This window comes from Channa argus, chromosome 16, assembly GCF_033026475.1.
Source record: "Channa argus isolate prfri chromosome 16, Channa argus male v1.0, whole genome shotgun sequence".
Classification (NCBI taxonomy): domain Eukaryota; kingdom Metazoa; phylum Chordata; class Actinopteri; order Anabantiformes; family Channidae; genus Channa; species Channa argus.
In genome coordinates, this window is record NC_090212.1 from 16,386,967 (window position 1) to 16,398,982 (window position 12,016).

Genomic DNA, 12,016 nt, shown 5'->3' on the forward strand with positions numbered 1-12,016 from the left:
AAGCAGTAAAAACACTCCCGTTCTGTTCAGATATGTGGATTTACCTAAGATTTTTTTTTAAATGAGGACAATAAAGTAGGTCTGACTATGCCGATTAAGTTCTCGTTCTTTTAGCTAGTTTACGGTGCTAATCGCCGTTAACTTTTGAACTTACCTTGCGTTGGGTGGACGAACTCTAATGGCAACTTTTACGTTTGCCATGGTGCCTTAAGGAGCTCACACACACTCACACACACTCACACACACCGCTCAGCAGCTGGCGCACTCTGAGCTGAGTTAAAAACAAAAATAACGCTTCACGTGTGAGCGCGTTGGGTCTTCTTCCATGTTGGTCACATTCAAGTTGAAAAGGGAAGAAGAAGTGTCCTGACGTCCGCTGGTCAAGTCATCTCCACCCCGGTCAGCCGCGTCTCCCGCGAACGCGTTCCGGAGGACTGAAACTTCCTGCTGGGCAGAGAGGGAGGAGAGGTGCTGCTGGATACCCCTCCTACAGAGTCATATTCAAATCTTTTTTTCCTTTTTTTGTTTTTTGCATGCCTGTTATTATTTAAATCACAGTTGTTTAAACTGGGTAGTAGTCTAATGTAATAGGTATGGAACCCCATCAAGACATGTAAAAGAAAAAAGTCAATCAAATGTTGATTAAAAGCATATTTTTTAAAAGAAAGGATTAAAATTTTGGGTTATAAATATTTGTGAAAATAATGTCATTACAAATACGTAATATAGGACAAAATCGTTTGGGTTTCCTACATTTAAGTCCAAATTTTGAACTTAAGTGTTAAAACTATAGAAAATATGTCAGTCAAATTTTAAGATAAATAGCAAAACTTTTTGACTCTGACTTGTTATAAAAGTGAAAAATGGGTCCACATTTTCCGCTGCGTTTTAGTAACAAATCAGTGGCGTCCAATTATTTCAGTTTGACCTGGAAGTTTTGTAGCAACATTGTTTGTTTCGGTTTCACAGTTACCAAAACCCCCCAAAAGGGCTGGACTGGTTTTAAGTATCATGCGTAAAATCAGTTAGTAGTTCAGCTTCAACATTACCATTATTTAAATTGACCACATTTTCTTTGTTTTTGTGATGGAAATGGGCCTATAAAGATTCATGGAAACACTTGTTGATATATCAGACCCTGCCTTCATCATAAACACACTTTAAACCAGAATACACCTTTATTATTATACTTTTAATTTGTGAGAACATAAAAATATTGCAATTTAAAATCAGCAGGGAAGTACAGCGTTCGTTCAACATGAACAAAAAACAATCACAAATGCGGTCTTGCATTTAGGAAATAAACATGCAATTCACTAGTTGCAGCGGTCAAAGGCAGTGTGTGAAAGTGCTATGACGAAATGAAGACATTGTCTCTGGTAATCTAAAAACAAAAAACACATTTGTCAATTCATTGTAGAAACTGTCTGACGCGGGGTTGTCTTAGGGCTTTGACAAGTCTGAATACATTTGACGTTTCAAACTAGTACGAATTTTTGAGTCAATGTCTTTAGATGACAACAAACTTACTCGGTTTGCATTCTCAGGTACAAAACCTTAAAAATATTTCTCTACCCTATAGTCTTTGCTAATTACACACTGAGGTCTGATTGAAATGCTTGACCTTCTGGTTGCAAGCTTATATCTAGGTTTAAGCCGAAGTCTGTGAAATATCTTTGATGGGCTGTGCAAAAACAGGAACTGGAAGTACTCATCAGCCAGAAGCCAACCAATACCCTGACAGATGTGATGCTGTGGTGATCACACAAGAAATGCTGTAAAATACTGGTAGATATTATAGTTGTCATGTGGCGCCCCCGACTGTCTGGTGTGGGATCTGCGGTGGGTCCAGGGGAGGTGATAACTCTGCCAGAGGCAAGGAGGGTGTAATGCTGTGTGACTGCATCTGAAGTTTTTCTATCAGCTCCTGAAATGAGAGAGCGAGAAAAAAAGGACATGAGTCAAAGAGGTCAAATCATTAGCAAAAACAAACAGTTTGTAGGGAATGAATAAAGATAAAGGCAGTGAACCCTCACCACTGGCAAGGCCAAGTTTGTTAGCTTCTTCCAATGAGTTATGACCTCGTCCTCACACAAGACTCTTCTGTCAATCAGCTTTCTAACCAGGAAAAAGTAGTTGTTACACTGAAAAATTAAGCAAAGGAATTCATTAGAAAGGTGTAAAAAGACCACACAGTCAGCCATAGAAGTAAACATTGTAAAATATAGGCAACAGAATGGTTTACTTCAGGCAAGTCATTCCTCTTTTCTTCCTACCCTCCTTTACTGGCTCATATGTATACTATCAGCTATACAATTAGGCCCAAAATATGTACAGCAGGACATAATCTAAAACTCTGAAAAGTAAAATTTAAAATCAATGGCTAAAAAACTACATTTCTGGTAGTAAATTAAAAACAAACAGAAATTACAAATCAGTCATCATTAGAAACGGTTGTAACACCGGTTGTATAATTAATACATCAATAGTCAGCACTAGTTGATGCACCTCAGTATCGCTGGCCTTCAGCACAGCAGTGACAGTGAGAGGAGAGAAGAGCAAGTGGAGGGGAGCAGAGGAACACCAGTCTCTCTCCCACAGCTCAGCAAGCTGCTCCAGCAGCACTCTGACAGGAGGATCTGACCCCGAACCAGGACCCACAACAACCTCACCAGCTCCACTGCACCCTGATAGAGACCGCAACGGCAGTTCTGCAGACACTGAGCAGACACACACCATATGCACTCAGATGTGTTACACAGCAAAGTACATCAACCACGCTGTTTCAGCAGCACAAAGCAATTTAAATAACAAATAAGGTTACTTATTAAGCTATGTGAATTATTCCATTTACAGTTAAAGTGACGGATTTCTTGTAATTGGCATTGTTTGTCTTCAGAGGCTGGACTCACTTACCCAGTTTACAGGCCAGAAGAACAGTAGAGTTCAGTAGCATCTGCTCTGACACCACAGTTAAAAACTAAGTGAGGACAGAACAGAGAACAGTGAGTGTGATCAATACTGGCCAAAAAAAAAAAAAAAAACGTAAAATCAGTACTAGTGTTGTTGTCATGTACCTTTCTGCAAGCCACTGTTTCTCCCACTCTTTCTAGCAGCGTTTTGAGCTGAGACACTGTTGGCAGCTCCTCGTCAGTCCTGGGGCCTACTGCAATGCTTAGCAACTCCTACGGTTGAAGTAGAAACAGTAGTTTGTTAGGTAACATTAACCTGTTAAAATAACTGAAACAACAAAACCGAAAAAAATAAAAATAAAAACGAGAGAATAAACAAATAAATAAAATGTAAATATACCTTCATCTCAATGAGGATGTCTGAGGGCAGTGAAGCTAAGTGCTTGCAATGTTCAGGGCAGGATGTCGATCTCTCCTTTGCTTGCTTTCCCTTGGGAGTAGTAGGCTGTACCTGGGTAACCAGTTCCTGTTCCACATCCCCGGAGCCTGGAGCCGCCAGGCTACCCAGAACCTTCATTACACGATCATACCTGCTCTTCCACTCCCGCCTTATGAGCGCTTGACAGTAAAGAAAACAGGAGGAATGTGATGAATTAAGAAACACTTAATCCGGGCACCAACATATATATTTCTTTAATATATTCTTTTACAACATGATCGTGATAGTCTAAACCAAAAACCTTTTAACATTTTAATAGCATTACACTGAAGACATCTAAATAAATTCTCATGCCTCCAACAAGGCCAGACGGTAGAATTTAGTGACGCCAGGCAGAAAAAAACACATTTTTTTGCATATCACACTGAAAATAATGCATGATTCAGTGGAAAGCCTGTGGGGGGCTTTAACTTGGTACCTGTAATGTTGGCAGAGAGCCAGCTGCAGGCCTTTTCTGTTGCAAGACGTTTGGTGATGTTTTCAGATGTGGTCAGGACCTTTAAGAGTGTTATGGGAACAACACACACATCAGCATTCATTTAAGAATTTGGTTTGGTCTGTAAATAAATCTGTTTCAAACTGTGTTTCATGCGTTTTGACGTTAGTATCGTTATGGCTGGGATTTTTAAACAGGGCTCACAGCAGGCGAAGTCTCATCAGGGAGTAGAATTTGTATGGCTTCAGGGCTCTTTTCACAGCAAAATCTGCAAAACCACAGAAGATATGAAGTGAAATACATGTTACTAAAAATACAATGGTTTTCAAGTCTATACATTTACGAATGTTTGCCATTTGCTTCTAAAAAAAGAAGAAAAAAAAAGAAAAGAAAAGCTGTCGTACCTGGTGGCTCTTGCCAGAGCCTCCAATCCTGCATCACACAGCTGAGCACAGATGGAGTCATTTAGTTTTGAAGGACTGGAGTTTTGTGACAGCAGCCCATCTCTCAGCATCTTCTCTCCTCTGTCCACCAACTCACAGACTAAAGTAGCCCTGTTGAAGGTCCCCCAAAAAATTAATAAACACACACGTACACAAAGTAATGAATCAGTCACCACCTACATTTTTGTACATTTGTACTGTTGGATAGTCACTTGCCTCTTACGCAGGTAACCAACGTAAGTTATTGTGTTTAGCTGTTATTATAAAAGTCCTTTTCAATTTAAAATGTGGAAAGAATTGTGAAAGACAGGGTTGATTTAGAAATGTGTTACTTGGATATTAGAACCCTATAAATGCTTAGCTATGATTTTCAGTTCGGTGAAACTAACTTCATATGCTTCACAGCATTGGATCCAACCCGCTCAGCAACAAACTCCACAGTGCGACGCAAGGACGGAGGCTGGTTGTGGAAGAAGGCTTGCTCAAGATCCATCTGTACAAGTAGAAAGTTGTCACATTCAAGTGATGGTGGAAGTGATTTAAGCTCTCACACACACGCAATTCAAGCCTGTCATTTAAAATTTCTATTTACTACATCTCCTGTTGATTCACCTGTAGTTTCTGCTGCAGCCTGTTGGGAGCCGGCGTGTCCCTGTGCTCAGCAGAAGTGGGAGTGATCTTGCGGATAATTCCTCCACTCTTGGCTGTGCTCCCAGACACAAAGGCAGCTAGAAGCTTACGGAACTCACCTGGATACATGAACGCAAGGCAGAACATCAATTCAAAGCTTAAATAAGCGTCTGTTACTATCCCATGGCTCATTTGTTGAAGAACATAAAGAACAAATGTGATGCAAGTGCTTTGAATGTCCGTTCATTAAATACACTACCGCAAAATACACATGTAAACTTTTTGACATTACTTTAATCCCCGAGGCCCATATAAAAGATTGACACATTTCTACTCACCTAGAAATGGACAGCATGTATAGAGAAGCTGCTGATCCACTAGAGGAATGCAGTCCTGAGAATGGAAAAGGAAAACAAGAGAAACCTCAGGGTCAATAAAAACCAGCAGTGGAGATTTCGTGCACACCTACAATAATCAATATTTTACTTACAAGTCCTGTACCACTCATGTTGCTGTCCTCCAGCTTAGCCACCTCACTGAACTCACTGGTGAAGAAAATGTCCTCAGGAATCACTGGGATCTATACAAAATAAACACAGGCAACTGTAAAGTCATATCTAAAACAAATGCTAAATGAATCAGTGTTGTGCTGGAACTAAGTGTCACTAGACACGATAAATAATATCTACAAGTTGCTCCCCACCTGAAAAAGCCATCCCAACAAAGACACCATGAGTAGCTTGTTTAAATAACACATTTCTCCACATCTGTCCAGCAGCATTCTCCTATAAGCCACAGAAACAATCATATTTAACTAAACTGTAAAAGAGTAAAAAGGGTGAGACAACGACAATAAATTAACAAAAAGAAAAAAATAAAGTGCTTGTGCTTGGATGGCGTTGTTGAGATAGAGCAGTCAGATTTTAACAGGTTTTACAAATGTATGTTATACTATGCGCTAAAAGAAAAGCTTACAATTTGGGGATATCTATTTCGCATAGAGTTTGTGGCTAAAAAACACATAACCCTAACTTCTCAAACAAACTTTTAAGGTGCAATTTTAATAAAAAAAAATTTAAGGCAGACCTGTACAGGAGAAGCAGTGTTCCTAACGCAGTCCTGTAGCAGAGCAGAAGGGGACCAACAAAGTCCAGCATGGAGAGAAATTCAACGAGCCAGGGCACAGTCAGGATGGTGCGTCTTCTCTTCATACTGTTAGTCAGCACAGAACACACATCCAGGACAGGAACACTCTAATGGACCGAGACAAGAAGAGATTTTCAGAAAATACATACTGTATGCAAATTTACTCAGGGAGTTTCAACTCGCCCATCTAAAGAAAAATCGCAATTTAAGCTTGCTTTTATTTGTTCAATTTAAACTATGCCTAAGAACTTGGGTAATATAATGTTTTTCCCTCACCTTGCTGCGCAGTATTATTGCCGTCTCCTGGATCTCTCTGGATGGCCTCTCAGGTGTTTGGTAAGGCAGAAAGGAAATGAATCCCAGAAACTTGGCCAGAAGACGAGCGTGGAGCAGCACTGAGGTGAACCGCTGTTTCTCATCCTGACACAGGGTATATGGAGTAATTAACAGCATGTCAGTCAGTCTTTTCTGCATCTGAATGTTTGTATTTTCATGTACTAAACTTGCTAAAGCTGAAAAACTCAAAAAACCTTGTTTGTAAAAGCAACCTGATCCAAAATGACACTGAAAAATTGAAAATCAATGTGACTGTGATTTCAGTAATATCTCTAGTAATATACCTGCTGGTCCATGTCCCCATCTCCTTCCCCCTGTTCTTCACCAATGGAAGCAGGAGGAGTCAGGATGGACACCTCATCCAGCTGGAGGAGCTGTTGACAAAGGCTATCCTGCAGGTGCTGGTTCAGCTGGCAGCTGAAACACAATATGTCAGACAAGGTAGTTCGCTGAAAGACAACACATATTGTATAACACAGCTTTAAAGCACCTTTTGCTCCTGTCAAGTGCACAATTCCAACATACATTCATATCAAATGATGAACACTCCCTGATTTAATCACTGATTTACTGGTGGATACTCACCAACTAGCTGTCTGCAGGAAGTCTTTGAAGAACTCTTGATGGCCAGGAAAGGATGGAGGAGGGCAGGGACCAACGACCCCATGAGGCTGAATCAGACGCTCTTCGAGGCGCTTCAGTCGCCCCAAGCTGTCAGCACCTAGCATGCCTAGCAGGTCAGCATCAGGAGTGTCTCCAGGAGAGGCATTTAGACGAGGGCCTTTACACATCTGAAGAAAATGGACAATTTTGAAAGTTAAAAAAAAAAAGGAAGCTCTTGTAGCAAGGCAGACTGTCCACTGGACACACACATTTACCACATTTTACCTGAACAAGCTGCTTCAGGAACAAACGTGCAAAATGGGAATGGTTTCCTGCAGAGTTCAGTTGACTTATCATTGCCCTAAAAATATGAAGAAATAACATTCAGATCAAAACTACATTAGATCCTTGTAAAAATAGATAACATTTTAATTTACACAGCTAAAACTATAAGATAATAAATACACTTGCCTTATCCTACTACCAAGAGCACTGTCAAAGTTCCACCCTGGTTCCTTGTTAAAGTCCTCCCATTCTCGCAGCAGCTCATAAAAAATATCTCTGAGGAAATAACAAAAACATCCATTCCAAAAGTGAGAGTGTAATCATGAAGAAGGTGAGAAAGACAGCTTTGAAGAATGAAAAAGAAAAACAGGGATATACCTTTGTTTTTTAAACGTGTGAAATGCCTTGTCACTACTGAAATTGGACCTGTTGTCAGTAGAGGGTTGGAATGGAACTGAGTGGATGAAAGTGGACACCGAAGGAGAGAGCTGGAGAAAAGCAAGAACACAAAAAAATGTTCAACCTATCAAATATTTCAGAGTGAACACAAAAATTTGTAGTGATTAAAGACACTGACATAAGGCGGCTGCACACTTGATTTAATTATTGAATAATCTATTAAAGATAAAGAAGGAAACCTCTCCAAGACCAAAGTTCTTGGCTTCCCAGCAAGACATTCGACACAACTCAACATCAGTATCAACATTGGATTTGCAGGGATTGTCCCCACTAAATCGACTACCTTTTTTTTGAATATAGAACCTAAAACATTCTCCAAGCGCTGTTCACATCTCGTCTTGATTACTACAAAACCCTGTTAATTGGGTTACCGGTAAAAAACAGTATGCACAATTAAGCTCTTGCAGATGGTGCGTCTCATTTTTATTCAGCCACTCTTCAGACCTTTACACAGGCTTCCACTGTGCTCTGCCCACAAATGTCGTCTGGTGGTCCCAGCAATGCACAGAAGACACCAAGCAAATCTCTTCCGCTCAGTGATCCCACGATGGTGGAATGAGCTACCAAACTCTGCATGCTCAGCAACTTTACTCCCAATATACAAAAAACTGCTGAAAACAGAACTCTGCACCTTCCTATGCACGTACAGAAACACTTTTTCTTGTAGGACTTTGCTTTGATGTTTTCTCCTTGACTTAGATTTTTGCTTGCCTTGTACCTCTCTTGTAAGTCGCTTTGGATAAAATCCTCTGCCAAATGACTAATGTAAATTACTTAATGAATTATATTTACTTACACTATTGAAAGGAAAAGTGTCCTCATTTTTCAAAATTAAGTGCCTGTGTGTCACCTTGGCTGTGCTTCTGTCTTGGGCTTCAGTCAGACAGTCCCTGAGATCCGGAGAGAAAGATGCCACTCTTTCATTTTCTGCCAGCAGACGCAATGTGCACTTGTCCAAATGAGACACCAACCTTGACAAAAGAGCATGTCCATGAATCAACTCAGAAACTGACTATGACTGAGAAATTGTTCCCCGATAAACCCCCCGAACCCTGATAGTGAAACGGATACAACTGAGGACAACTGTAAAACAAGAAAGAAACTCACTGAAACTGGTTCTTCAGAACTTTTACTGCAAAATACACACAGTTGTGCACTTGTCTTAGGTAACATCTCTCCAGAACATCTGAAAATGTGACAAAAGGAAAAGGTTAAAAACAAAAGCAAAAAAAAGTGAAAGTGAAACAAAATCTAATTACACACCTGAATTTACTGTACACAAACTTTTTTGTTCATCATCATCATCATGAGTGTGAGGGGACCGAGATGTTAGCAGCTGCATCACAAAGAAAAGCTCCAGGAAAATGTTTGGGACCAAGTTTTCTGTAAGACACAAAAACATGATTATTTGAGCTATGGACAGCTTTAAAAACACTAATTCTAAAGTTTCTGTTGGCTGGTATTTAAATAATATTTATCATAAAATTTTAATAAAGATTTTTATTAAAATTAACTTTAAATAATTTTGAAAGAAGCAACATTTGCACTAACTAAATGTGCGTTAAATATTAAAAATATTCGTTTAACTCGTTTTGCCTTTTCAAAATAAGGGGATGCAAACTTTTTCAACCAACTGTGTATTTCAACTCTGGCTTCCTAGTAAATGTTTTCTCATTTTAAATTTGGCTCCAGTTACAAAAACGCCTCCTTGTGGTTCTTACCAGAAATGCAGGTACAGTACAACTCTGCCAGGAGATCCAGCTCCAAGGAAAAGGTGACTTTAGATAGTTCAGGACAAGGTGTCTGTAGTTCAGGGGTGACTTTGGATCCCACCCTAAACCCAGATTTTGTCGGGGTGCAATGATCCAGAGGGGAAGGCAAAGGAGAGCTGGCCTGTTGGGCTCGCTTTGTCCTAAAAACAATAAAACTCCCAGTCATGAAACCACAGAGATAAACTAAGACAGAGAGCAAGTAATGCTGTAACTAGCACAACACCACAATTTATTCTTTATAATAATAATAATAATAGGTAAAAATTTAAATCAGAATTTGTGACACCTATAGAAGAATACCACTGTCATATTGACTATCCTAATTCTACTTTACAGTTCATGCAATCTCACTATATACAGCGAGGCACTACCCAGCCATACATGGCCTTCTAAAAAGTCAGCATTTGGGTCAAAATAGGTGGAATCAATCTGCATGTAAACTCACTTCTCCCTTTTAAGCAGTTCCCTCTCCTCCTGCAGACTCAGAGGACTGCCTACGGTCATCAACCCCTCAAGTGCCTCTGGCCCTGGTGGGGGACTTGATTGTTTACTGAATGGGGTGGAGGTGAAGCAGGTCTTTGGTTTAGAATGCGGGCGCTCTGCACTTACTGGCGTTGGGTTTATTCGTCTTGATGGTTTGGATGCCCTACAGATCAAATAGAAATTAAATTAGAACGGATTATAAAGCCAAGGTTATAATTTTTGTTTAGCAGAAATGTGCGGACTCACGCTGGTGAAACAGGTGATGACCCAATAGGAGGGAAATCCTCCAAGTTGTTAAAATTGAGCTTTGCTGTTGATGGAGGTGAAACCTGTTCCCTTATCCTACTGCACCCTCCTCCACCTCCTCTGACTGTCCGCTTCCCCCCACTCTCCCACCGTCCATTCTCATCACTGTAATGTCCTCCACGCCCCCCTCCATGTCTCCCTTGTCCCACGACTGCCATGCCACCACCACCACCACTTCTCCTGCGGCCCTTCTGCGACTGGAGGTTGGGGCTATGCTCGAGGTCAGAGGGAGAAAGTATATAGTCCCCCAGACTGATCCTCTGGCTAGATCGTCGTTCAGAGCCTGAGGGCCTGGAAGCAGCACTCCATGTTGTACTAAAGGAGGGGCTGCTGAAGGCACTGACCCCACTTAGACAGTGTGATCCTGAGTGACAAGCTGCATCCCAGTCAGTTCCAGGTGACACAGATGTGGCCGGAGAAAACAGCTGAACCCGGCTGGAATTCCTAGAGCCAACTGGTCCACTAACAACAGTCTTGCAACCCCTCTTATCACTTGTGTCTTGTGTCTGTGCAGCAGGCCTGGGTCGGCTGGGGGTCTTGGCCGGTGTGGCAGGTCCATGGGTGAGTACTTGACTGCTCTGCTCTCTCAGGAAGTTTAAAAGAAAAGCCACAAATTCTTGTTTGTGCACTGTCAACGCTGGTTCACTTAATGACAGTCTGTCACCTTCCTGTATAAAAAAAAAAAAAAAAAGACATGAGAGTTGGACAAATGGTGTGACTTTTGTCATCGATGCGTATTAATCTAGGATGAACCCAAGACAGAGAGTAACGTTAACTAAAATAAATAAAGGTTTTGTATGACAGCTTGAAGACGTTCCTGCAGAAAATGGCCAATTAACCTAGCTAACAATGCACTGGCTAACATCTGCCAAACTGCACCTCCCTTATCAGATAGCAACAATTATAATAACAACATCTGGTAAGTCATAGTCTGTTTACCGCAAATTGTTCTCCTGATTGATCGGAGAGTCACAATGTAGCGGATCGTCTGGAGTCTAGCCCACGTAGGCTAAGTTACACTGACTCGCTAGCTCGCCAGCTAAAAGTTTTGTTTACAACCATTTGTGAACTATGTCATGTCATAAAACACACAATGCCAGGTCACGGTAGGAAGAAATGTGGCTCCCGTAAGGCTCCGAATTACTTCAAACCTACCTTAACATTTTTCAGCCAGTCCAAGACCGCATTAATGTTCACTTTCTTCAACAGAAGAGATTCCAAAAGAGCCGCCATTCTGTCCAGGCGCTGCGCGGCTGAAAGACTGGGGGGGATGGGGGCGGGGTCCGCACTACGCAAGCACGTATTGCGAGGGACGTATGGCGACCACGTGGGTAGGAGATGCAGACCTCACTCATCACTTCCCCATTCTCTGGGTTTCAGGGAGGATTCAGAGCAGTGTTCCCAATGTCAAACCCCTGATGGCGTTGCCCTTAACCGGAGTAGATTAAATGCAAATAATAATACTTTTTGATTATTCTTTCCTGAAGTGAGTCTGTCCCTCTCCTTTCTCACACGCTGCTGCTGTGCATGATTAGTGGGGGAGGTTGTCTTCAAAGAAAAAGTTGGCTTTATGGCAATAAAGTATCTGAGTCTTGCAGCAGAAACATGGCAAACAGACATGGAAACATTTCAACTGCTTTCTCATTTACCAGCACAAGTAAGATTGCAGCACAAAGTTACAAAGTCACAGAGACATTGCTGATTTT

At 41.2% G+C, this 12,016-nt stretch overlaps 2 protein-coding genes across 3 annotated transcripts in view; both read right to left on the bottom strand.

The window, feature by feature from the left end:
- stard9 (StAR-related lipid transfer (START) domain containing 9) overlaps positions 1–441 on the bottom strand; it is a 39,137-nt gene extending 38,696 nt beyond the window's left edge. For both annotated transcript variants that reach the window (XM_067480678.1, XM_067480677.1), the window contains exon 1: positions 155–441. In XM_067480678.1, coding sequence (XP_067336779.1) covers positions 155–201 — 47 coding nt within the window. In that variant the 5' untranslated portion in view covers positions 202–441. The remainder of the gene's footprint in view (positions 1–154) is intronic.
- A 732-nt stretch (positions 442–1,173) lies between these two features.
- Positions 1,174–11,571, bottom strand: cdan1 (codanin 1). Its single transcript, XM_067480452.1, has 28 exons — positions 11,466–11,571; positions 10,251–10,978; positions 9,967–10,167; positions 9,471–9,661; positions 9,013–9,132; positions 8,857–8,935; positions 8,600–8,720; positions 7,669–7,778; positions 7,477–7,566; positions 7,291–7,366; positions 6,988–7,193; positions 6,687–6,819; positions 6,343–6,486; positions 6,007–6,173; positions 5,624–5,705; positions 5,411–5,500; positions 5,259–5,313; positions 4,903–5,039; positions 4,680–4,783; positions 4,252–4,401; positions 4,052–4,115; positions 3,830–3,908; positions 3,313–3,530; positions 3,078–3,185; positions 2,917–2,980; positions 2,509–2,720; positions 2,037–2,144; positions 1,174–1,927 (listed from the first exon to the last, which is right to left on the bottom strand). The coding sequence occupies exons 1-28, from the start codon at positions 11,541–11,543 to the stop codon at positions 1,805–1,807; spliced, it is 4,038 nt and encodes a 1,345-aa protein (XP_067336553.1). The 5' UTR covers positions 11,544–11,571; the 3' UTR covers positions 1,174–1,804.
- Positions 11,572–12,016: the final 445 nt, after the last annotated feature.

Bases quoted from the DNA above. Each gene is read 5' to 3' on its own strand.
- cdan1 (XM_067480452.1), bottom strand. From the start codon at position 11,543: ATGGCGGCTCTTTTGGAATCTCTTCTGTTGAAGAAAGTGAACATTAAT. The intron at 8,936-9,012 runs GTGTGTAATTAG...TCACATTTTCAG, and splicing joins TTTGTGTACAGTAAATTCAG to ATGTTCTGGAGAGATGTTAC. The intron at 7,567-7,668 runs GTATATCCCTGT...TTATTTCCTCAG, and splicing joins CACACGTTTAAAAAACAAAG to AGATATTTTTTATGAGCTGC.